Source organism: Parasteatoda tepidariorum, chromosome 8 (assembly GCF_043381705.1).
Source record: "Parasteatoda tepidariorum isolate YZ-2023 chromosome 8, CAS_Ptep_4.0, whole genome shotgun sequence".
In the NCBI taxonomy this organism is placed as follows: domain Eukaryota; kingdom Metazoa; phylum Arthropoda; class Arachnida; order Araneae; family Theridiidae; genus Parasteatoda; species Parasteatoda tepidariorum.
In genome coordinates, this window is record NC_092211.1 from 66,268,310 (window position 1) to 66,294,774 (window position 26,465).

A 26,465-nucleotide genomic window follows, 5' to 3' on the forward strand; every position below is an offset into this window, starting at 1 on the left:
TGGCTTTTCACCCTATTGGCGTTTTGCGCCAATTTCAAACTAAGTATAGACTGCGCTGGCTTTTGAGAGGCTAAACTTGACCTAACAATCATGAGTAACAGTTGCAAACTTACAGCAGTTATAAAAATAGCATATTATTCGCAAAAAAACATCATTTCATATTACGACGGAGCCTTCTAGAAACAGTCTTGAAGGTTTTTGTTCAATACTTACGCTTTCATTTATTTCCACACTCATAGTTTACAGATATTCCCCAATCGATATTGTAGACAAAGGTAAATTAATCTATGGAAGCAGCGGCATTTTTAGAACTGTCTCATCAAAACAATAGTTACCTAAATTATCCAAAGTCACTTTTTTACCATGTTCTTGCAAGTGTTCTAGTTCCATTTGACGCATTCAACTTTTCGTTAAATCGAATCTTTTGATGCAGAAGATTAACTGTTCGAAATTGTGTCATTTAGACTGCTGATACTTATTATACACCCCTAATGGTTTCGTTTTTGCGAATTGAGGTTCCAGCTCTAGATTTTCATCGTCTGTAATTTCTGAAGATGTACTCTGGCCGTTGTTTCTTTCTTCAGAAATAAACTTGGCACATCTAAATCGTTAGTAGTTGTTTTATACCATTAGGAAAATACCATTTGGAAAACACCATTGGGGGAAAATAACATTGTACTCTTTTCTGGTTCTATTTTGGTCATAGCCTTGCATATATTCCTTAGGGATTTGAAAATGTTCTATTTCCGTTTCTTTGACAGCATTTTTTTCAAGATACTCAACTCCAGGAAGGTATGTTATCTGTTTTCTTGCTTCTTCAGTTTGGAACCATGGGTCCTAAATAAGTGGTTCATCGAATACTATTTCTCCCCCTCCCCTCCCCCTTTTTTTTTTCTTTTACTCCCGCATGTTTAATTGATAGATTTTGTTGATATAGCTCTATATACTTAATAATCTCGTCTGGCTTCCAGGATCACTTTATTTTTTCCGACGCCATTTAAATATTATTTCAGCAGACCATTTTTGGTGTCTCATCCTTTGTGATACTAACTCGACTTCATATTTTTCAACAAGCTTGGAATTTTCAGTATCATAAACAGGGTCTACAAAAGCACTTTCTGCTTATTCAACCTTATCATTAGACCGTGTTTTTGGATACCCCCACAGAGCCAGAATTACCGTGTTTTTGGGTATTACTATAGGGCTAAAAACACGGTAAATTTTACCATATCGATAATTTTGACCATACTTTTTTCCTCAGTGTAACATCGTCACTTTTAACAAAAAAACTGCGACTTTAAAAAAATTTAATGACATAGCTTAGTTAAATTTTAATACTGAAATAAAGAAAAGTAAAAAAAAAGAATATTTAAGGATCAAGAAAAATAAAGATTTCGATTTTACAAAAATCAAAAAGAATTGATTAGCAACGCTAAAACGTAAAGAATTCTGTAAAATTTACCGTGTTCAAAACGTAAATATTTGCTCATCTAACTGCTAATTAACCTTTTTATTATTAAATATCAAACACAATGGTTTGATACTCAATAAGTAAAATTTTTAGCTTCATTTAGATATAAAATAACTAAAATAATGGNGAAGCTTCTCGGAAGTACAAAATCCACAGAAATACTATCTCTAATAAAATTCACAAGAAACACGTGAAACTTCCTGGTAAACTATTATTTTTCTTCTACAAAGATTTTTCTAATGACTTAATCAAACGATTTAACACATGAAAATATATTTTATAGGATATCGGGTAATTTTGACTGAAACTGAAGAGCAAGTTCTGTCATGTTCATTCAAGGATGTTATGTTCAAATTTAACAATATTATATTTGTTAATGAATATGTAATAATTATTATTTTTAAAATTTCATCCATTTCAATGTTTAAAATGTATATGGTTTTCTTTTGTTTAAACTCAAATGCTTTGAAATAAACATTCTTTTAAAGAAAAAAATTCTTCAAAAAAATGGTTTTTTAACGCTGAAAATTATTTTCAAACTAATATCTTTACATATCTTGATGTTTTTGTCTTTAAAAATGTCAACAATTAACTTTTTTAACAATTTTATATCAATATTTTACTAAAAACATGATTATAAAACTGAATTCCTATCACAGCACAAAGTAGCCCCATTTGGGGGCTACTTTGTGCAAGGTATGTTTTCACTTATTATTCGTAAATATTACATACAAATAATGCCAATATTTATCAAATTCACTCGTCTGAGTCCAGTTATGAATATAATATCGATAAATTTTATTAAAGTTTGAATTAACATAGTTTTTTTACATGTCAAAGTTCAAAATCTGCGAAATCCTGCACAAAGTAGCCCCGAATGACGGTACTGAAATTTCTGTTTCAGAAAACAAGAATCATATTTAGAATTACAAATTGTATTACCTCATAAAAAAAATTTATGAAAAGAAATTTTACCAACTGACGAGATTTATATCGTTATAACGGTTCATATAGGAAACAATTTTTATCTCCCTTGAAATAAGATTTTTTTGCATTTTTATGTTTTTAATAAGATAAAGAAAATTGTTGTTTACATTGAAAATTCACTATTTTCTTAATAAAATAAATTAATGAAACGAAATTTTACCTGTTGACGAGAATTATATCATTATAATAGTTCATATAAGAAATAATTTTTATCTCCCTTGAAATAAGATTTTTTTTTATAGTTTGATGTTTTTAAAAATTCCAGTATAAAAGCTAAGATTTATATCTGGCAACTCAGTCGTCTCTTTTTTTCCTCCTCATTTTTATTTTGTTCGAACATCGATTTACGAATAAACTTATGAAATAAATTTTACTACAATATTGGAAATTTACTCATTTCGTAACTGCGAAAAATGATTGCAGTTGCAATAAAAGTGTTATAAGAATTATTCAGAACATTTTTATGGAAATCGAATGAAAAGTAGGCTGTTTTCAGTACAATATCAACATGAAATGAACTACCGAACTTCCATTTGCTTTGTTGAAAGAGTTTCTAAGAAATTGTCGTAAAGCATTTTAAGATAAGCTTGGTATAAAATGAACATATATCTGGAAAACTAACTGAGGCTATATTAACTCGACTAGAAGACTTATAAAAATAACAATATTATAAATAATAATAAGAAATATAAAAATAAGTTTTAAGACTGTTTGCAAAGTTTTTAATTTCATTTTCAATGAGCTGCACAATCGGTCTTGCCGATGAGCAGACCTAGTGCGTTTTCCAGAGGTGGTATCTACTCTTTCAGGGCCACCACAATGGGTGAGATACCGTTGGTCACGTTAATTTGGACGTCTAGTTTCTGCCACACTAGATGGCAGCACGGAGAATCTACTTGAATGCTAAAGGACACTAGGAATTTAATTTTTGCCGGAAATGCCAAGAAGGCACTCCAGGGATCTTTTACATGCCGCATAATCATACGACATGGCCGCTGAGGATTTTCTGCATCCCGAAAATCCGGTGTCTGGGCCGGGGATTGAACCCGCAGACTTGGGCTCGGAGGGCCAACGACAAACCAACTGTGCCACCCAGCCACGCCTATTTCTAAAGTAAAATAATACAATTTATACTCCTACACAGTGTTCACATAAATTTACTGTTAAAGTTTAGTCCTTAATAAAAGTTTGATTTTATGGATTAACACGTTCACGCCGGGTGTTGCGCCCGAAAACGGGACAGAAAAGAGACGGATTGCATCCGTTAAAAACAATTGGTAGTTATGGATTTTTATTATTCCCGGAAAAAACTAAAAAATGAAATTTATTTGTTACCAGTTTTTACTCCTGTGCGCCACCCGATGAGACAATCTAGCGTGACCCACCGGTGGGTCACCCTGGCGTGAACGCGTTAAAGAACTCAAATATTCTCTCAACTATTATACTGTCAAAAAATGATATTTGAACTAAGAAAAAAAAATAATGGCAAACTAAAAATGCTTTATATTAATAATTTGTTATTTTACTGTTTCCAAAGTAAAATAACAAATTATTAATATAAAGCATTTTTAGTTTGCCATTATTTTTTTTTCTTAGTTCAAATATCATTTTTTGACAGTATAATAGTTGAGAGAATATTTGAGTACTTTAATCCACAAAATCAAACTTTTATTAAGGACTAAACTTTAACAGTAAATTTAGGTGAACACTGTGTAGGAGTATAAATTGTCACGGCAAGTTATATTTTTCACACTAGGAAAAAACTGTCTTCATTTCAGTTCAGGTTGTATAGTTATATTTATTACTATAACTTGTATTCTATTTGAAGTATAAAATTTGCATCAACTATCTCCATAATCTTTTGGTTCAAATTTCCACAATAAGATTCGAAACATATCGTTATAAATTGTAATTTTAAAATACATTTTTCTCAAAGCGTACCTGTATTCAAACGATTGATAGGAAAGCAGAGACTCAGGTGGGCAGTAAGAGATGGAAGTACAAATACTGCATTCGGGGAATGGAGCAGTTTTCAATTTCCACGACGGAAACTATGCTGAAACAATAAGAATTCAATTTTCGAAGGATTCACGCAGCAATGTACAGCAATGAACCACGCCAATCCGTTTTTCTTTACCTTTGAATGAAGATAAAAATAAAATGTTTGGAGTGTTTCAAAATAAATTGCATCTTTTCACATAGAATTTAAATAAAAGTTTTGTTTTTGTTCTTAAGAAACCCAAACCATTGCTTGATAGGCATAAGCAGACAAAAAAATTAAAATCGAAAATCGTTCCACGAAGAAAAAGGACAATATTTAGTTTTGTAAGGAGCAGATACTTCGAGAAATTTATTTTAAAACCGTCCTGTAAAAATCGTTTTTGTTCTTTATTGTGAGAAAATACTATTATATTACATCCTTCTTAGACAATTTAAAGAAAATTTAATTGAAAGTACATTATTTTGAATGTATTAAAAATCGAATGGAAAAGTAAATTAAATTTATTTTAGATGTAGTTTTTGTTTAGTATACAGAAATAAACATTTAAAAGTGTTTGAACTATATAGAAAAAAACATTGAGAGAAACTTAGTTTTTTTTTGGCATATGGAAATAAACATTGAAAAATAAAATTTTTTAATAAGATTGAAATAGTTTTTTCATCAAGAGGTTATATTTTTACATTGAAAACCAAACATTTGAAGCATTTTGTTAATAAAAGGAAATTTTTAAATGTCGTGCTTCTGTGAGAAAAAATATAATTTTTGAGAGAAAATACTATTTTATCCTTTTCCGGACCTGCCTCCCTTCTCTTAAGGGATTATAGTGACGGTGGGTCAAAACTTACCATATATCCTCTGGGGATGGGGCGGGTATATTCAATGCTTAATATCATAATTCACTTGTAATTAAATATTAGATTCAACCTTTCTATATAGACTGTTAAACTCGACGGCAGTAATTGAAACTTTATATAAAACTTCAATAATGCAAACGTAGCACTTTATAATTATAAATTAAAATACAATTTGCTAAAATAAATTGTTTTTAAGAATAATCCAAACTTTTTTTAAAATTTTAATTAAAAAGATTAAATGCATAAATTATGATTAACGAAAAATTATCCACTGAAATGTTTTCGATGGTACAAAAATAAATTCAGTGGATTAGCTACATTTAATAACTTTGTATTAAATCATATTTCCCTTGAAATTAAACATTTAAGTTGAACATTTTCGCGTAAACTGTTAAACTCGTCTTCAGTAATACAAACTTTATATGTCACTTTAATACGACAGGAATAGCACTTTAGTTTATAGAATTAAATATAATTTACTAAAATAAAGTGGTTTTAAAAATTTTAAAAACTGCAAACTATTTTAAAATTTAAAAAAAAACCTTAAAAGCATACGTTATGATTAACGAAAAAATACCTAATGAGCTTTTGTTTTCTATATTACAAAATAGAATTCAATGACGTGTATGCATTTAATAACTTAATTCCATGTTTCAATTGGGATTAAACATTTGAGTTCAACCTTTTGGTGTAGACTATTAAACTCGTTTTCAGTAATACAAACGTTATAAAACTTTATGACAGAAATAGCACTTTAATTTATAAAATCAAAACTATTTGCTTAAATAAAACGTTTTCGAAAATGCAAATTGTTTTAAAATTTTAATAAAAAAGATTAAAAACATAAATCATGATCAACGAAACAAATATACTGAGCTATTTTTTCTATATTACAAAACTAAAATCAATGACATAGCTGGATTTAATAAATTTATGTCATAACATATTTCACTTATGATTAAATATTTGGGTTTAACATTTTTGTATAGACCGTTAAACTCGTCTTCACTAATTGAGTTTTGAATAATTAATAACTAGAAGCATACATTATTGAATATATAAATTAATATTTCTGGGAAATATAAATTATCGAACTAGAAAAGCGTAACAGAATTTCATCATTTATTATTAATTCCCATTCCATTGTGAGAGGTCCAATTTTCTTCCATTTTCCATTTATATACGAAGAGAAAGGATAAAAGTTTTGTTAGATTATTATTGTAGAGAAATAAATGACACTTGTTTGTAGTTCTGAAAGTTATAACAATTTCATTGACCAGAAGCAATTCAAAATTTTCAAAACAAATTGTGTAAGGGAAATAAGATGTTTTTTTCGAAAATTTTAGTTACAATTATTGCTCCGTATATTAAAACATGATTTCCTTTAGCAATGTTTTATAATTGTAGTTTGAATGGGTTTTTTTAATTTAAACTTGAATTTTTTAATGATTTTGTTTTCTTATTTTTCAATTATATCCTGTTAGTGATAACTCGTTTATAGACTTATGTACCTGGAAAGTATATACTACACTTTCTATTCTGATTTAAGCGAAGAATTGCTTGAAAATATTTTTTTCTAGATTTACATATAAAAATAGATGCAAGGTAAAAAATTACCGATTTTTAATTCTACACAAGTGAAAAAAATGGTTAATTTTACTAGATATTGGCAAAAGAACAAAGCAAAAAAACCTGGTGACTAAATCTTACACATTTAATAAGATTCCTTAGTATGTAAAATAATCTTTTGTTTATGAAAATATAATTTAAATTTCTAGTTAAAACACGAAAATAAACTAAATGCAACATGAAAATTTTTAAATTTATACCATTTTCAGTAAAATAAAGGGAAAAAAAGTCTTACATTTTTATCAATATCTATGAATAGTTAGATATGTTAAGAAAATATACATTATTTTGTGAATAACAAATCATAAAATTCATAAATCATTTTTGTCATGTCCTCATTTTAGCATGAATGGAAAGGAAAACATTTCCACAGAAAGCATTTCTTTTTTCATTTTCATTCATTTCATTTTTTTTATTTTACTTTAAAGTCATCGTTGAACAGTCGATCCATTTTTGGATTTACGTTTATCAATGTTCAACTTGGTAGCTTTGTAATTTTGAACCCATTCCAGAAGACAAGGGAACTTTTGGATTAAGCATCGAGAAAAACTTTAGCCTTCGTGGACTTTTAAATGGATCAAAACTACATTTGCGTGACATTGTGAATAAAACCTCTGAGGGGTATAATTTTAAGAAGAAGACTTCACAATTTGTAACATTTGTCTTTGTCTAGATATATTGTATATTTCCAAAATCTGTAATTTTAGGGAGTAATTTATATTTATAACTGTTTAATGATTAAGTTTAAAGTTAAATTATTTTGTTTACTGAACGTAATATTTTAAGTATATTTTCACAGGGCATACAAAAAAAAATTTATTTTTGCTTTCACTTTTGATAAAGCTAATTTTACGCTTACTTAACTCGTTTTACTTAATACATAATTTCGCAGCTTTAACTATCACTATCATTAGCCAATCCGGACACTCTAGTGCAGGTGTTTAATATAGAATTTTTATATTCTGTGCTCTTCGGTTTTTCTATATGCATAGCAAATTATTAGTTTTCCACTTTTTTAAAAAGAATATTTTAGAAATATATTTAACATTTTATAATATTTACCTTTTCAGAAAAATTAAAACCATACTAATAGCAACTTTTAAGATAGTTATGACAATATTTAATTTTTAGATAGTAAATATTTGCTGATAAAAACGTATAAGAATTTTTTATTAAATTAAATATTAAACCTATGCATCTTAAAAATATGTAGAATATATATGTCGAAAATACACATGAAGTAAGTGAATATTAAGTGCTATAAAACCTTTGCAGAAAACAAAGGTTAAAGAAGAAAATTTCCCTGAACTCTGCACTTCACTTAAATAAAAAGGAAACTAACAGCATAATTAAATTCCCCATTTTGATGCTCACGATGTTTTGTCGGAAATAATTTTAACGAAAAAAAAATAATAGATTGCTCGCGAAAAAGTGGATCAATATTTTTTATGGGCATGATTAAAATATGAAGAATTTTTGCACAGAATAAAAATGGAAATAAGTTTAAAAAAGTGTTAGTAAAGAAATAAGTTACAGTGTTAGTTCAAGTAAATGATCAGATTTTAATTATTCATTGAGTTGAAACTATTACAGACATTGCAAAGACTGTGAAAAAATCTCTCACAAAAAAATGCTAAATAACAATTAATTTAATTACTATTTTACCATGTTAGACCAAAACAGTCAAATAGCCATAAAAAGATTTCATCATGCTGTTAACTGTGAGAAATATTGTTTCTTAATTATTTTCACATTTTACGGTCTAGCAACCAGAGTTTGATACGCACCAACCAAACCCATAGTCAATGTTGAACTCACCTTCTTCGAAAGCTATAAGCTAAACAATGTGAATTGGTTTAAGAATTTCTATTTCTATTTTTCATCATGGAATGCCCAACCAGACAGCGGATGCCTAATAGTAATGATGATTAGTACCAAAGCCCTTCGATGAGAATTACTGTACTTTTTGGCACTCCCGTGAAAGTACAAAATACCCAAAATTTCGCCACATCTGGTAGTTTTGACCATACATTTTTCTAAGTGTATATAGTTATGTTTAAGTTCGCTAAGTCTTATTTAATCGATGAAAATACAAAAAAAATTGTATCAAAATCTGTCGAGTTATTACTGTAATACGGAGAAGTGGAGGGATGAAAATCAGTTTTATCGCTTGATGAAGCTTATAAGTGCTTCTAAAAATCACCTTTCAACTCCTCTCTGCTTCCTCATACATTGAAACACCATTTAATAACTTCAGTCCAATTTTAGCAGTGATTCATCATTCATGTTTTGGTCATTCATGGCTCCGACTTTTGTTTACGTGAATTTTAATTCGAGATTTCATATGTGTATATTTTTTACTTCATATTTTGGAAGGACTTTTAAAAATATTAAATAATTAAGATTTTGTTTAGGATATTATTAAGATTAGTGTATATGGAGTAACAAACAGTGAACTTTCACTTACGTGCCGGCATAAGGGACTAACAGAAAAGGAGCATAAGTGAAAAACTTATTCATAAGTGCTTATAAATTTTAAAACGCAACATAAATTGCAATAAGAACCTCAATAAAAATGCTTCTAAATATTAAATACTTATATTTATAATTGTTTAACATTTACTATGGATGTAAAAAGAAAAAAAATTCTTACGCAAAACGAATTTGGTATTCCTGACAAATTTGTAAAAAAGTTTTTTTTTTCCAAATTCATACAAATAAGAAATGGGAATTTGAGTAGTTGAATTAAACAGCAAACAGTCATGCTTTTAACACTTTCGAATCATTTGGAGGAACTTTTTCGTCATCATCGTCATTATCATCATCTACGTCATCATCAGCCATTTAATTAGCGATGTTTTCTTCTCAAAAAATCCATTTTCTTTTTTCCATTTAAAGAAAGAGACACACACATAAGCCAATGATAATTTTCCTTATTTTCCAATATAATAAACTGCACTCTGTGAAAATCTTCGTATAAACAAAAAAGGCTTTTAAAATAACTGGTGCACAAACGAGAGATCACTGTATATCCTTATGAAGAATTACGTACGAATCACGCGATTATGCGTGGCATGTTAACGTTACAACTTTAAGGCTTGGGTTTATCTTTTTCAGAAGTTCAACTTGGTATAGGCTAGAAAGTGTTGAAATGATATATCTTAAATTTTTGATAAGTCGTAATTTAAATAATTGCCAGAAAATACAAGGGTAATTAATTGCATAAATTATTAATTACATAAGTATTATATTCGTAAAGATACATTTACATTTGTGTTATAAAGTCAAAAAATTTATTTTATTTAACCTATCTTTTAGCTAACTGGGGTCAGAGTCGGGTAAATTTTTCCATCTATAACTTCGACTACTGCAAAATTGTCTTCAACTCCCCAACTCTGAACTGTAACAGCTGTGGTTTAAGTATGGTGTGTTTCCTCGAATATAGTGCTGAAAGACCCCAAAAAGTAGGTTAAGAAACACCTTATTATAAGTTAACACTAAATAGAGGCTTCATATACAATTTAAAGGGAGTAATTTATATCCATAAGCACATGAAAAAGAGAAAAGCTCACACCACTCTCATGCGCATTCACACCCACCATTCTTGAATTAATTTCGATTCCTTAAACAACAATGTAGGCGCTCTTCGCATATCGTTATTAGGATGTTTAGAATTCAGACGAGTTGATGCGAATTTTTTGTTGTCTTCAACGCTATCACAAAAAAGCTTGCACAATGTCTACTGAAACAAAAGTTCGCAGTTAATGAATATGAATGTTTGCTTTCAGTTGTAAAATAAGGATAGTTTTATTTTTTAAATATCTGTGAACTGCAGTCAATTATTTAATAATGTAAAATTTCTATCCGTTGAAGTTCTGTTAAGCCTAATTCGAATTCGTTTGAATAATAATTGTACATATTCAAATGTAATAATACTCAATGTACTCAAATGTAATAATATGTAATATTCAAACATAATCATGTACCATGAATATGTTTGATTAACAAATGAATTTTATTTTGAAAAATATTGCAAATATACATCCTATACTAATTGTTCGTAATTTAAACTGGTGCGTAAAAATAAATTTACTGGCTCTCATGTGATGGCTCAGGGGATAGAGCGTCCGCATTCCAATGAGGTAAACCGGGTTCGAATCCCAGCAATGGCTGTTGAATACCAACTCCGAACCCGACTTGCACCAACCGCAGTGGTGACGTAAAAATATCCTCAGTAGTAGATGGATCATGGTTTAGATTCCCCTTTCCGCTGGGCTAACTGTGGGAGATTTTCGTGGTTTTCTTCTCCGTGTAACGCAAATGCTGGTTAGTTCCATAAAAAAGTCCTTCGAGGCGGCAATTTCCTCCAGTATTTGATCCAAGAGTTCCCTTGTCTTCTGGATTGGGTTCAAAATTACAAGGCTATGGAGTCGAACATTAGTAGTCATAAACCCAAAAAAATTGGGTCGGCTATTCAATGACGGTTATAAACTATAAATTGTTATAGATTTTAGTGTTAATGAATAACAGATACGTTGGCAGCTGCATTACGTCTAGTAGAGTAAAAGAATATTCTGCTACACAACACAAAGAACCAAGAGTTTTTTATGGTGTTTATTACACTACTTTAGAGTAATATAGTTGTCAACATTTTTAGCTTTGAGATACGCTAAAATGTTTTTACAGAGTTAAGCGCAATGAGCAATATTATATCATTAATCAAATACAAATAATGTAAGATTGTTTTGTCCCCTGAATTTTCTTATTCCAAATTCTTCCCACACATCCTAAATTTACGGTTTAATTATTCATTCTAAACTTAGCTTTTAAAATGCAATTAGTGACACTTTAAATTAAATGATCGACTTTAAGTGTTATTTAAAGAATCTACAGTTAATATTAAACCAACTAGAAATTGAATAAGAAAATCGGATATAAATTCCCTTTGGTCGGTAAGTCGCATCTATACAGTATCGTATTTGAGAATTAATTAATTCAGTCGAAATCACCTTCTCAAGTAAAATTTGGCATAAAGTTAATTGAGTATAAATTGAGTTGACTAATTATTTTTGCGAGAAATTGTTTGAAATGTTTAAAAATGGGAAAAACCACATTTCACCTTAAATATAATTAGATAGTAAATAGTTGAGAGAAAATATTAAAATTATGGTTAGTAACTACAATTTCCCTTGAGTGTAAAAATGGAGAAATAAAAAAATAAAATAAAATAAATAATAAAATAAAAAAATAAAATAATTATCATAAATTAGGGGAAAATATAAAAAAAAAATGCGATGAATCACGCAAAAATAAGTCAGTCCCAACGAATATTGAATGTGTTGCCAAATAAGAGATGCTAAAGAAAACTGAAATTTGTAAATTGGTAGCACTGAAATTGAAATATGTCAACTAGAAGGTGTATGAAATTGTACGTTTAAGAGCAAACTAGCAAGTTTTGATGTGATTCTAAAATTAGAAATCTAGTCATTTTGTAACAATGAACTTCAGACATCATTTGTCCGAAAAATTGCGATGGCGGTCTGTTGGGAGACTAAAGGCAGGAAAAAAAATCAGACAGAAGCAGCCATCTTTGGTTCACAGACTTTAGCAATAATTTCTGGTTAAAAAGTTTAGCCAAGAATGACCAAACAGTACGGCAATCACCGATGGTCGATATTTGTCAAGTTTCAAGAACGCTGCTAGTTTGCGAGGTGACCAGTCATTTGCGTGTGTCACTGCACAGTCTCGTCACCGCATGGAAGGAAACGCTTCAGGTGGGAGCAACAACATGTCCACTGAATGGCTGATAGCTGGAGGGCTATCCTCATGTTCCAGATGAGTCCAGGTGTTTTTGCCTTCAATGTGTTAGCAAGCATTATTCGATTTGTACGTTGAACTTGGAATTGCTAGCATCTATCAAATATTTTTGAGTGAAGTGCTTTCCAAGGAGGTTGAGTCTTTGCTTAGTGGGGTGGTATATGTTTGGATGAACAAAGACCTTCATGTCTCTCCACGCGGAACCATGGATGCTGACGTGCATAGAGATGACATCCTCGATGTTTGTGTGCACCCTTATGTTGGTGAGATAGACGACAATTTCGCACTACAGAACGATAACGCTACTCCGTTCAAGTCTCGTATTGTGGATAAACATCTTCAGTAGCAAGCAGTTCAGAGCAGGGAGTGGAGTGGCCAGCTCAGTCACTGGTCTTGACATTCTATCAAGTTCATTTGGGATGCTTTAGGAAGGTGGGTAGTAGCTCTCAATCCTTATGCTCCAACACTTACCACGCTTAAAACCACTTTACAAGAAAAATGGCTTTACAGAACTGGTAATCCGCTAAAGTAAATCATTCTATATAATGACGGTATTTTTCCTAATCTAAATGGACACATATGATTTGTCTATATCTTGCATATGCTAATTTCTAGAACGCTATTACTTTTCATTAAATGTTATTTTTTACATGAAGTTGTGCACAATGATATGTGTTAGTTTCATTAAATTCAACGTGCAGCATTTTTTTTAACTTTATTTTATAACCGTCGTTGAACAGTCGACACAATTTTTGGGTTTTCGACTACTATTGTTCAACTCCGTAACCTTGTAATTTTGAACCCAATCCAGAAGACAAGGAAATTCCTGGATCAGGTATTGGAGGAAATTTGCCTTTGTGGAGGACTTTCTGATGGAACTAACCCGCTTTTGCGTTATATGGAGGGGAAGACCATGAGAACCTCCCACGGTTGGCCAGGTGGCAAGAGGACTCTAACCCATGATCCGTCTACCACTGAGGATATTTCACGTCAGCTTTTTGATCGGTGCTAGCCGGATGTGGAATTAGTATCAACCAGCCATCGCCGGGATCGAACCCGGTTTAACTCAATGGAAGGCGAATGCTCTATCCCCTGAGCCATCGCGGCTCAACATACAACTTTTCTTCGAGTCATAGTCATTTTTTTTATTTTTCCAAACTTTATTATAAACAGTGCATAAGAACCGCGTGGACTCAGGGGATAGTGCGTTCACCGGGTTCGGATCTCCGCGATTGCTGGTTGATATGAATTCCACATCCGGCTTGCACTGACCACAGTGATGACGTAAAAATATCCTCAGTGGTAGACGGATTTCTGGTTAGAGTCCCCTTTACGTCAGGCTAACCGTAGGAGGTTTACGCAGTTCTTCCTATCCATTTTACACAAATGTGGGTCAGTTCCGTCAAAATTTTTTACACGAAGGCTAAATTTCTCCCAATACTTGATCCATTGGGTTCAAAATTACTAGGCTACTGAGTTGAACATTAATAGTCGTAAACCCAAAAAATTGGATTGGCTGGTAAACGACAGTTGTAAAATAAAATATAAAACAAACAGGGTATAAAAAAATAATACTGAAATTTTAATTTTTCAAAGAAAATATATCTGGCAACGGTGGGAAGTGTTAAGTGGTTTAGTGACATTGCGATAAGATAACATAAATAGTGCCATAAAAAGTGATCCAGTGGAAAAAAGAAAGGAGCCACTTCATTTTCTAGTTTAGACAGCTCAATGCCAGTTAGAAAGTTTTATGAACAGTTGTTTATTATGATTTACCAAAATTTATCAATCGTGCTCCAAGCATAACTGCTATTTTAAATTAGGACAAATAAAGGTAATTAAGCACAAAACGCGTGAGTTAAACATTCTGACGAATTGAAAAATCAAAAATTGTCTCCCCATCCGTGTATAAACAAAATTCACTTTTTCTTTGAATATTTACCTAAAATTTAAAACCCATATAAAAACCGACAAAAAAAAAAAACGAAAAAGAAATAGGGGAACTTTCAACTTTCCTTTCAGACTACCCAATCATTTAAGTTTGTTTGCTTACCTTTTCTTCAGAAATGAAAATTTCACCCATTTCTTCCTACTTCCTTTTTTTCTCCTCTCTTTTTCTCACGCCTTTCAGCTTACTAGTTCGAAATGAAGTCATCAGGTGTTCAAAAGCAATATTAAATATTCCAACTCAATTTATGTTCTTATCTTAAAAATGCCCCTCGGTGGACTGGTCGCAAAACATGGTTCCTAGAAAATCACTAAGGTCAAGCATCACTGGCTGTGGTCAGTGATCGAGTGGGTAACCATTTTGATCAGTTTGTAAAGGGACCTAGGGAATGCCATATCGGTTGTTCTTTAAGAAGACGCTATATCACGAGAGAAACTTCCCACGACAAATTCCATTTTACCTCCATAACTAATTTTAAATTTATAGTGCAGGAAAAGTGAGCACATACAAACCTAGAGTTAGCCATGAAGTTTAACTGAAAAAAAAATTTGAAAATATCAAAATGAAAATAAATTATGAACTTTGGATTTTGCAGTAGGAAAGCTTCGCCTATAATTTATTTGCATTTTGATCTTTTCAATTTTTTCAGCGTTTGAAACTTAGTCTAGGCTTGTCTGAACTCTTTTCTTCCATTCTTTAAATTTAAAATTAGCTACGGAACTTGTTGTAGCTGTAATTAATTTACGTCACACTAGAGCTGCACAGTGGGCTGTTGGAGACAGGAACATCCCTGAGGAAGATCCGAAGACAAGCCATCACAATTTTGATCCTCTGTAGAGGGGATGACACTCCCGTTTCGGTAGCCCGACGATCTGCACGCGAAGTCGTGCACTTTACGGTAGTAAATTTTAACGAGGACCAATACTGCACACCCTCGGTCCCTACGCAGACTGATCCAAGTGGTCATCCACCTGTACACTGACCGAAGACAGTGATGCTTGACTTCGGTTATCTGCTGGGAACCGTGTCTTAAAGATCAGTCCGGCAGTTATGGAAGTGAAATAGAGTTTGCGATGAAAATTTTTTTCGTGGTAATTCGTCCCTTAAACTCGTCTACAATCAAGTGCTCGGCTTCGCGGTGCAGATCGTGGGACACAAAGAGGGGGAGCCATCCCCTCTGCTGAGAATTAAAAATGCGATAGATTTTCCTATCATTCTCAGAGATATTTCCCGGACCGTGCTCAATCACCCATGGTGAAGTTTTAGAGTGACGTAAGTAAAATACTACAACAATTCTCAAAATATACACTTATTTCAGAGAGTCAATATAATTTAATTAGCATAAACATTCGTGAAAATCCTGAAAAACAAAGAATAGTTCCGTCTTCCGTATTGCGATGAATTTTCCGTCCAATATACTGTAAAAAATGGATACTCAAATCTAGCGAAACTTTCGTCACTTTTGATGAAACGAGCAAACATTTTGTTTAAATGGTGAAATAACTATCGCCGAAGAAATGGATTTTTTCAAAAGTGATTGAATCTTTCATCCTTATATTTTGTTTTACAACAAAAAAAAGTATGAACTGGCATTGTTGATCACTTTTTCGTAAGCACAATATAGGTAGATCAGCGTCACCCCAACAACACAAAAACGACAGAGAGATAAATTACACCCATGTCCGAAGCGTGATTCGAACCCAGTATCTTCCTGGTATATCTCTTTGACTACCATACGAACCGGGAGGCTTATGTCGTCATTCTAGTTTCGATCATCACTCCAGTTAGCAATCTCCCACAATGCACTGCGATGAGGTAAAAAGGTAAAGAAATATTTTAGTCATATACCTGTATATTTAAGAGTTCGCATTTCCTCGCAAATCACGTGATTTTGAGGGGAAATGATTCTCAAAATTAATAACAAACAGCTCAAGGGTTTCAGAATCGTCAAAAGTGAGAGTTTAATTTCTGAGAGTGCATATAAATTCGCTTAAAACGAAATATTCCTGATGCTTCCAAAAATGTGCATTTTCAACAATGTTAATAATTTTATCAAATTTTGTGTTTTTGTCCTAAATATTATTTAATTTAGAAAGTCAATGTAATTCAACTACTTATTAAATCTATAAACATTAGTTAAATTCCTAAAAAGAAAGGAAAAATATTTTCTCTTGCTAATAATAGTTTTTTGTAAAGTAAAATATTTCCAATTCTTTTAAAATATACTATGTCGCTTATATTGATTAAACTTTGATGTTTTTAACTTTCATGTTTTTAAAAAGAATATTTATTTTATAAAGTCAATATAATTTTACCTATTTGTTGAATAGATTAACAATCATAAGAGGCAAGTGAAATATTGTTGCATGTAAAATATTAGCAAGCAAAATATATGCAAGTAAAATACTGTATGACATATATTTCTCAAGCAAATATCTAAACCTGCTTTAAACAAAATATTCTTAGTTCTTTCAAAACACACAGTTACAACAATACTAATTATTCATGCTTATTTTATGTTTTTTATAATAATCACGGTTTACGTGTTTGTTTTAAAAATGGAGAAACCGTTATATTATTTATGATTCACCTTAAAAACGAACGCGAAAAAGTCACGCTAACGCTTAATCAATTACTTTTTTATGAGCCACGTATTTGAACTACTTGGAAAATAAAGTATGAAATGACTTGGAACAGTAAGTATTTCATTATTATTCAGTGACAAGTCATCCACTAAAAGAGTCATTGATTTAGTTTCAGTACTTAATTATGTCATCAAACTCAGCCACTTTGAACAGCAAGTTCATTAAAAATAAGCACATTCATAGTCTGCGTCTCTTATATGAATCATCAAAGCTAAAATAACGCCATAGTCAAACAAGAAATTAATACCATTACCATTTAAATTACCATTCAAAATTCTTGCGTGATATTGATGCTAAATACTTCAAAATTCTCTTTGGAACTTAATTATAATACTATAGCTCAGATATGCAAATCGAGAAATAATCTTTGCTTACTCTTGTATTTCTTAAAAGAAATTTTTAATCTTATTTATTAGTGTTTAAAGGCAACTCATTCACTAATGGAGACGTTTATATATACTGCTAGAATTTCCATTCTAAAATTATGGTACGAAAACCGTTGGCTGTCTATCTATCCAATCTACCGTAAACTTTACGGTAAAGAATATTTTAATTTTTACGGTTGTAAAACCGTTTTCATCAAGTATGGTTAAAAAACCATAAAAAATAAAACTATGCGGTTTTTCAACCACTTCTTGTATTTTTTAAAAGAAATTTTTGATCTTATTTATTAGTGTTTAAAGACAACTCATTCACTAATGGAGACGTTAGCTAGAATTTCCATTCTGAAATTATGGTACAAAAACCGGCGACTGTCTATCTATCCAATTTACCGTAAGCTTTACGGCAAAGAACATTTTAACTTTTATGGTTTCAAAACCGTTTTCATCAATTATGGTTAAAAACCCGTAAAAATAAAACTATACGGTTTTTCAACCACTTACAACAAGAATAGTTTCGAGACCATAAAAAAGAAATCTAACCCGACATTGGAGATAAGTTAGCAGTTTTTTTGATGCTGTCATCGATACGTGAGTGAGAATATCAGCACAGGGTCACAAATGGAGAGCACAGAACACAGGAAATTATTCTTGTGATTAAGGAAATGGAGAAAATAATATGGTGTCAACGTTTGGACTCGAACCCTCTTTCTGTGGGTCATGAAATTGACAGATTAGCGCTCTCGGCTATATAAGTACCCACCACTAAGGAACTAAGTTGTTTCCTTTGGTAGGTCTAGTTGGTGCGATAAGATTCTGGTTGTTTAACCGTATTAGGTGAAAGCAGTTAATGAACGGTCTTCCTCACAGTTTGAATACCATCTTATTTACGGTTATTTGACTGTTTTGCTTGAATATGGTAAGATAATAATTAAATAAATTGTTATTTAGCACGTTTTTTTTAGAAATCAAACTAGGCCACTTTTAACATGTTTTTTACATAGAAGAAAAAATAACGCCATAGTCGCAAAAGATATCATAAGCAAAAATTAAAGTTTATACTTTTTTATATAAAAACAAAATTAGTGTCATATTCAAACAATAGACGAACGGCTTATTTAATTTATTTAGTGAATATTTTATTAGTGTGATCAATTCAAAAATATTTTTTTGGCGTAAGCTGTTATTTAGCACATATATGAAAATCACGAAATAATGTTTGTTTACTCGCGTACTTCCTTTAAATAATTATTTTAAAATTATTAATTATTATTTAAAGTCACCACTTTCACTAAAACAGATTTTGATTTACTTTCAGTATTTAATTTTGTTATACAACCATGTCGCATTGAACTATAATATAAAAGAGCAATACAAGGAAAGAAATTCATAAAAAAAAAATTTACGCAAGATTTTGGATAAAATTTATTCAATTTTTAAGCAAAAATAACGTCACAATCAGACGGGAAATTAATGACATATTTTTTAATACTGGAACTATTGAAACTTTTAAAATTTTATTATAATTGTTTTATCAAAGATTAATAGTAATAATTTAATCTTTTGAATAAAAATATTACATAGCGTGGATATTCAAATTAAAAACTAATCTTTTTTATCGTGTATTTTATTCAGTTAATAGTTAGCTTTAGTAAAAAACTGATTTTAATTTAATAAATCTGTTTTCGGAAAAAAATATTTTCAAAGCTTTTTCTTTTCAAATTAAAGAGTAAAAAGGTGAAGAAAAGTAATAATATTTTATTGAATATGATACAAAATACTATGTATTTTTCTATATAAATTGTAAAGTAATAACTTTACAACTATAAGACTTTAGCTTTGAAATGTGCACTGCATTTTTATACCAATAATTAAAGGGGATAGTAAAGTTTTGTTTTTGTAATTTTTGATCGAAGATAATGTCATATATTACATTTTCTACTTGGCATATTTTACTTTGTACAGATTAAAGAAGATGGTATTCTTAAATATAAAAAACCACTTATATATTTTAAAATATAAAATTTCTAAAGTTGCAAATATTTCAGATTCTATACCATAAAATAAACTATTGAATTCATATCATGCAGTTTTTTTTGTAATTTTAAATACGCCGATCAGTCTTTATTATTATCGATGAAAATTTATATTATTCAAACCATGACCATGAAAATTAAATAAAATGGTTACAGAAATACAAATATTCGAAAGTTTATGTTAGAATTTTAATTTCTAATTCAATAAAAAGAGCACGGCTAAAGGCATGTTCTTGTTTATTTCGGAGCAGAAAAATATTTTTTAATACTTATTAATTAAGCATTGAAATTATATTATTCCTGCAATTAATTTTTCGACAATTTTTAACTTAACCCACATTTTTTCGACCACGTTTCATTAGTTACATAAAATTTTTTGAATAAAATTGAAAGCATTTAAAAAATTTTACTTGATTTTACTTTGGATTTTATGAAACCTGTAATTAAATGCTAGATTTCAATAAAAAGAAATCTTCTTACTACATTAATTATATTAATTCCTATATGTTTAGTAACAATTTTATACATTAGCCAGTAAAACTTGATAAAAATTAAGATAAAATAATACGCATAAAATTTTTGATAAAAATTTATAAAATTAAGATCGAATCATTCAAAAAAACTTCTAAAGTTGCAATAGATCATTGATAAAAATTTGAACAACACTACTTACAAATATTTTATGTTACATTAGCTTCTGGCACTTTTTAAAACTGCTCCTAATAAATTCAGTGCTCTTATGATTTAGAATTCAATACTTATACATTCCTACAAAACGTGCCAGAACGAATAATCTGTATCTCCTGTTATGTTTCCCACTTTTCCTGTTATAGTTCCCTGTTATAGCACCGGAAAAGCAAGTGCATTTCAAACTTTATCTAATCTCTGCTGACCAGGCGCTTCTATACCTTGTCTTTAGAAATGATGCTTTTAGATTACTAAAAGCATGAGAAGTGACGTTCGATGACTAAAATAGCTCGAAATCTATCGATCAATGGCTTAAAAGTCCAAATATTTAAGAGAGAAACTGGATGATAAAAGCTATCAGTATTTAATTCACAGATTGTAGGATTTAATAATTTGTCAGAATCTTTACAAATGAAATGCATTATGCTTATATGCAATTTAAAATGGAGGAATGAATTGAATAGCGATATTTCTTTTTTTATTTTAATCAAACACTAAAAAAAAATATGGTCAAAGCTCCAGAATATGGTAAAATTTACACTGTTTTTGTCTCTACTGTAGCACTAAACACAAGCTTTTACCGAGGTGTTTTGGTAATGATTTTGATGATATTAACAATTAAATAATATTTGATAAAATGTGATAAAAAACATTTATAAATGTGGTAAAATTCCATAATTTTATCATGGCATCATTGCGTATGTCATAAAAACTATTTATTCGATTAAATTTCTTTTCAGTTTAGTATGTTTTACTAAATGAGTGGTAATAAGAACTATAATTTTGAAAACCAGAATTTCAGAGAAACCGTTAACATATTAACAGAAAAAATACTAAATGAATGATTTAAATACCGTATATTTTGGTTTCATTCGTGTTATCAACCAAAATTATGCTTCTGTTTTTTTTACCGAAAAAGCCATTACGATACCATACGGTAAAATTATTTTCTTCGTGTATTATAACATGTAAAAAAATACTTTTTTCTTCAAATTTTTATTTTAATTAAATATATCTTTAATAAAAGCCTTTTTTAATATTTAAATTGAACTTTTAGAATCTTTAAAATGTTAGTATCTTTGTAATTGTAGTTTTGTGCTCGAATAGACAAATTCTGGTGAAGTGACCGTACTGTAAGGTAGTTACATTTTTAGCAAAAGATAACAGTAATTCTGGTTAATAAAACCAAAAATAACCGGTATTTAATTCCTTCGTTTTGTAATTTTTCCTTTCATACGATTACGGTTTATCGGAAATTCCAGTTTTCTCAATTTCGTTTCTTTACCAAAACTTTACCAACCAAAAAATACAAACTGAAAAATAAATTTAACCGTATAAATGCTTTTTATGCTATGCTCTGAGGTATCAGAATAAAATTACCAAATTTTACTACTTTTATTGAAATTTATCCCATATTATAAAACCATATTTTTTATTTTGTTTTTCCGAAATCAATACCAAAGCACTTTGGTAAAAATTACAAAGCTTTTTGTTGTTCCAATAGAACCCGAAACGCGGTAAATTTTATTATGTTTTGGTAGTTTAAGCTGTACTTTTCATTTCCCTGTGTCTGAAAACTTCCTTCATTGAATGTTCTTATTATATTGCAATCATCTTCAAACATTAAATTTAATTTCTGTTTTAAGTTTAAATGGCTTTTAAAGAGATTAAAATCATTTTTTCCGAATCTATTTATAAATAGACTATCACTAAATAAAAGATTTCTTACACGAACAAAAAAATTTGCCATAATTTGCTTAAGTTTTGAATTTTGCGTTAATCGTGTTATATGAATTAATGTCAGTTAAATATAGATGAAAATTGTGATATGTAATTTATGCGAATTAAATATTGATTACAAATGAACTAAAATGATAGCTGTTAGTTCAAACCCATTCATAGTTCAAGGGAACTAACTGGAATTTGCGTGACATGGAGGAGAAAACCACGAAAACCATTATCCCGTTGGCAAGCGGATTCTAACACATAATCCATTTAACACCGTGAATATTTTATATCAGTACTGTGGTGGGTGTGAGCTAGAAGAAGTTTTAGTATCCACCAGCCATCGCTGGGAATTGAGCCTGTGTCATACTCAATCGCTTGAACCACCACAGCTATTTTCTTGGAGATCAATTTGTAGTCTGAAATTAAAGTCAACAAGCGTACAAACGCTCATAAAATTGAGTGTCCACAAAATTTAGCCGTATTTATATTTAGGAGAAGAAAAATGCTTGCAGTGAAGTCCGTATGCGACCCTTATAAACTTTTATGCTTTTTCAAAGAAAAAGATTAACTGCGTACATTAAAAATTAAAATAAAGAGCCACAGTTTTTAATCTAAAAATTGTATTTTCTATCAAAATTTATTAGTTTGAACATTCTTTACAAGATGACATGTGACTATATGTGTATAAATAATGTCGGTTGTAGGTATATAAATTAATTTTTTTCAAATTCTTCAATATGACAGATTTTAATAAAATAATAAAAAAGCTTTCTTGTGTGTTTATATGCATTCTGAAATTTATTGATTTAAATTCATTCGCTAAAATTATATATTCATTGACCAATGTCTTCAAGGGCATAGTACTTGTCTCAGAAGAATGCAAATATAGTGTAACTATTTTTTAAATAATCTTGTTTTAGAATTTAATTTTTCTTTACATGTAAAAGTACATTTAACCTATATACTCTTCTAACAATATATCGTTCTTTATTTTCAGATTAATTTGCAAAAACTTAAAGAAATTGCAGGTCCATATTGCAATCTACAACAGAAAAATGTTAGTGGTTTAGCCGAGGCTGAAAAATCTTTATTCAACTTAAATCAATAGGAATATGTATTGATTGGTTGAAATTGTTGCTTTTAAATCAGAATGAATTAAACAGCAATTAGACATCATCGCGTTTTGAAATTCTGATCAAATACAGGTATAAAAACTATTTTAAAAAGTAATCAAATTTCAAAGGGATTTTAATGGTTTAAATTCTTTTCATTTAAAAATATGAAACGATGATAACTAAATATGAAAGGAAATGAAGGATTAGATGTTATAGAAAATAACTAAATGATGAAATTCTTCTTCAGATAGTTTTAAAATGAGTTTTAGATTTCAAGATTTTGCTTAAAATAGCATATAACTTTATGCAATTAAATATGTATTAAGTATACGGTTTTTAATAAAATAAATGTCTTTCGACTATCATTATAAAAATAATTCCAGCAAGATATTGAGCTTATTCATTTATTTTTAAATAATGAATGCTAAATGTTAACGAAACTAACTTATATGCTATATTGCCCATAAGTTATTTATACTTGCCATATTATGAAATCATTAAAAATGGAACTAAATACAAAATGTATAAAACTATAGTGTGTAATCCAAGAGAAATGCAATAAGACTACAGTTCCTCAAAATGCAATGTGGAATAAAATACCTCTTCAGAAACTACTTATCACGAAAATTTGATCGAATAAATCTGAACAAAATTTGAGCAGAATTAATTAAACAATAATCAAAATAATCTGAAAAATAATCTTTGAGCAAAACATCAAGCAACAATATTAAGCAATTTAATTCTCCAAAATGTGTAAAACAACACCTTAATTGAAACTAATTAGTCCATAACTTAACAGAAGCTGAGCATACACAAAATGAGTTTCAGTACGTAATATTTTATCAAAAGTTATTTAATATTCAATGTATGGAACACGTTTTTGAAACTTCAGTCTAAAACAAGATAATATTTAAACAACGTTTTGAGGAAAAACATTAAAGAATACTTTTTTTTTAAAGAAAGAAAGCAAATGAAAGAAGACGCAATTTAGATATTAAGTTAAGCAAACAAGCTTTATGATAGAGTTAATAAACAAAAATGCTTTGAAATACAGTACATCATTAACGGACTAAAATAATTTGGAGGACGTCGTTGATAGACAAAGATGGTTTAAAATGTTCCTTAATTGTCAAGAATGTAATGTTAATAGAAGAAAGTACTTCAGAATACAACATTGATGGAAAAGAATGCATCATTGATAAAAGAAAATGCTTTTGATTGTATCATTGATAGACAACACATTGTTGTGAAGACTCAAGAAGAAATTAAAATATATATCATTGCTAGACAAAATCTTTTGAAATACTTTATTAATTGACGAAAAGTTTCAGAAGAAAATAAATAATAACATATGACTAGAGGAGAAGAACAGTTTAAATTATGTTGTTGATGGATAATACAATACATTCATAGACAAAAAACTTTGTTAATAAGCGAAAATGTTTTAGAAAATATCATTGATAGATAAAGACGTATCTTTGAAATTCTATGGATCTGATTTCAATTTAAATTTATCCAACATAAATCAGGCATCATGTACAGTGATTGGGACTACAACAATAATTTAGTTTATTCGTCTCCCGAACCACCAAAACAGCAAGGGATTACTCCGAATAATCCAAATCCTATGAATTCTACTGTACTGTGTACTAATGAGTACTGTGTACCAGACGAAGACTATATCGATATGATTGAAGCTTACATCTTCCCGAATACATTTGAGTGGATTTTGATAGCTTTTCATTTGACTGTATTCCTTGTAGGACTCATAGGTAACGCCTTAGTATGCATATCTGTTTATAGAAACCATTCCATGAGAACTGTCACTAATTACTTCATAGTCAATCTTGCCGTTGCCGATTTTCTAGTGATTCTCTTCTGCTTACCGCCATCTGTATTGTGGGATGTTACAGAAACGTGGTTTTTCGGAAGTATTATGTGCAAGTTGGTGCTTTATCTCCAGGTATGCATTTTTATTTAAGTGTTGTTGCCATTTTTTTCGCAATGAGTGTTATATGAGCTTTGTTTAAGAGAAAAGTGGACACTAATGAAGCAGCATCAGCGATCACCTCTATACGGGGTCATAGAGTCGTGATGGTTTAGGGACATTTACCAAATTTTACTGCACATAATGAAACCATATAATAAAACCACTAATACTGTAACAAAAATCATTACCAAAGTGCGTCGGTATAAATTACCGAGCTTCTTGGTTTTCCCGGAGAGCCAGAAACAAGATAAATTTTAACATACTCTGGTAATTCTGACCATGCCGTATTTCTTAGTGTAATAAAATCAATTAGACTTAAATTTATTGGTAAAATACGAAAATTATTTGGTATATTTTGTTAAGAAGCCAAAATACAAAAAAAAAATTAAGATTTGCTTCTTTTAATAAATAAACTCTACAACTTAAAAATAATTCAAAAACGTATTTACTTATAAAAAAAACTCTAATTAACGTGTGCTATAATTAAAAAAAAATCAGAAGAAGTTTTTTTTTAAATCATATTTTGAACTTTATTTATTTCTTAAATTTTAATTATTTTTCAAAAAGATTTATTATTTTTGTATAATTTCAATATTTTTTGTATTTTGTTTTTTTTTAGACTTTTAAAATGTTACTTTTTGAAAATGTTGATTATTTTTTTTATTAACGATTTTATTTTTACTTTTAGTTTGTTTAACAAAATAAAAAGACTTAATAAACTTTAATTTTATATAGCTGTTATACTGAGTTTTATACATTTCTAAAAAATCAACTTGAGCCCTATAGCGTGCTATTGTAAAGTGTTTGTTGAAAGAAATGCTTTCTCGCCCGTTATATTTGGCATTTTTTCCCCTATTAAATAAAGCGACGCATAGACTCAACATAACTACTTTAATAACTTAGGTGTTCTAAAGTATGGTCTCACATGTCATATTCATCGAGTTGAAATACAAATAGAGTAAGCCCGCTGATATATTTGCCCGTTTCTCTTCGTCCTAAACATTAGTTTTTCAATGGTCACGTGTTTCCTTTCATTTGGCGATTTTGGCGAAGAAAGAAAGGCGTCGTATGACATTACAGATGAGTGCTCTTTTCTGGTAGATTCGTGTTTTATACTTATGCAGACAATGGAGGTAAACTGGAAAGTTAAATCTTCAGAAACATAAAGATTAGCAG

At 29.8% G+C, this 26,465-nt stretch overlaps 1 protein-coding gene across 1 annotated transcript in view; it reads left to right on the plus strand.

The window, feature by feature from the left end:
* The window catches only part of LOC107440975 (orexin receptor type 2-like), a 92,083-nt gene that overhangs the window by 24,291 nt on the left and 41,327 nt on the right, over nucleotides 1-26,465 (plus strand). Inside the window, exon 2 of the mRNA XM_016054083.3 lies at nucleotides 23,182-25,262. Within this exon, the coding sequence (XP_015909569.2) occupies nucleotides 24,834-25,262 (429 nt within the window). The 5' untranslated portion in view covers nucleotides 23,182-24,833. The remainder of the gene's footprint in view (nucleotides 1-23,181; nucleotides 25,263-26,465) is intronic.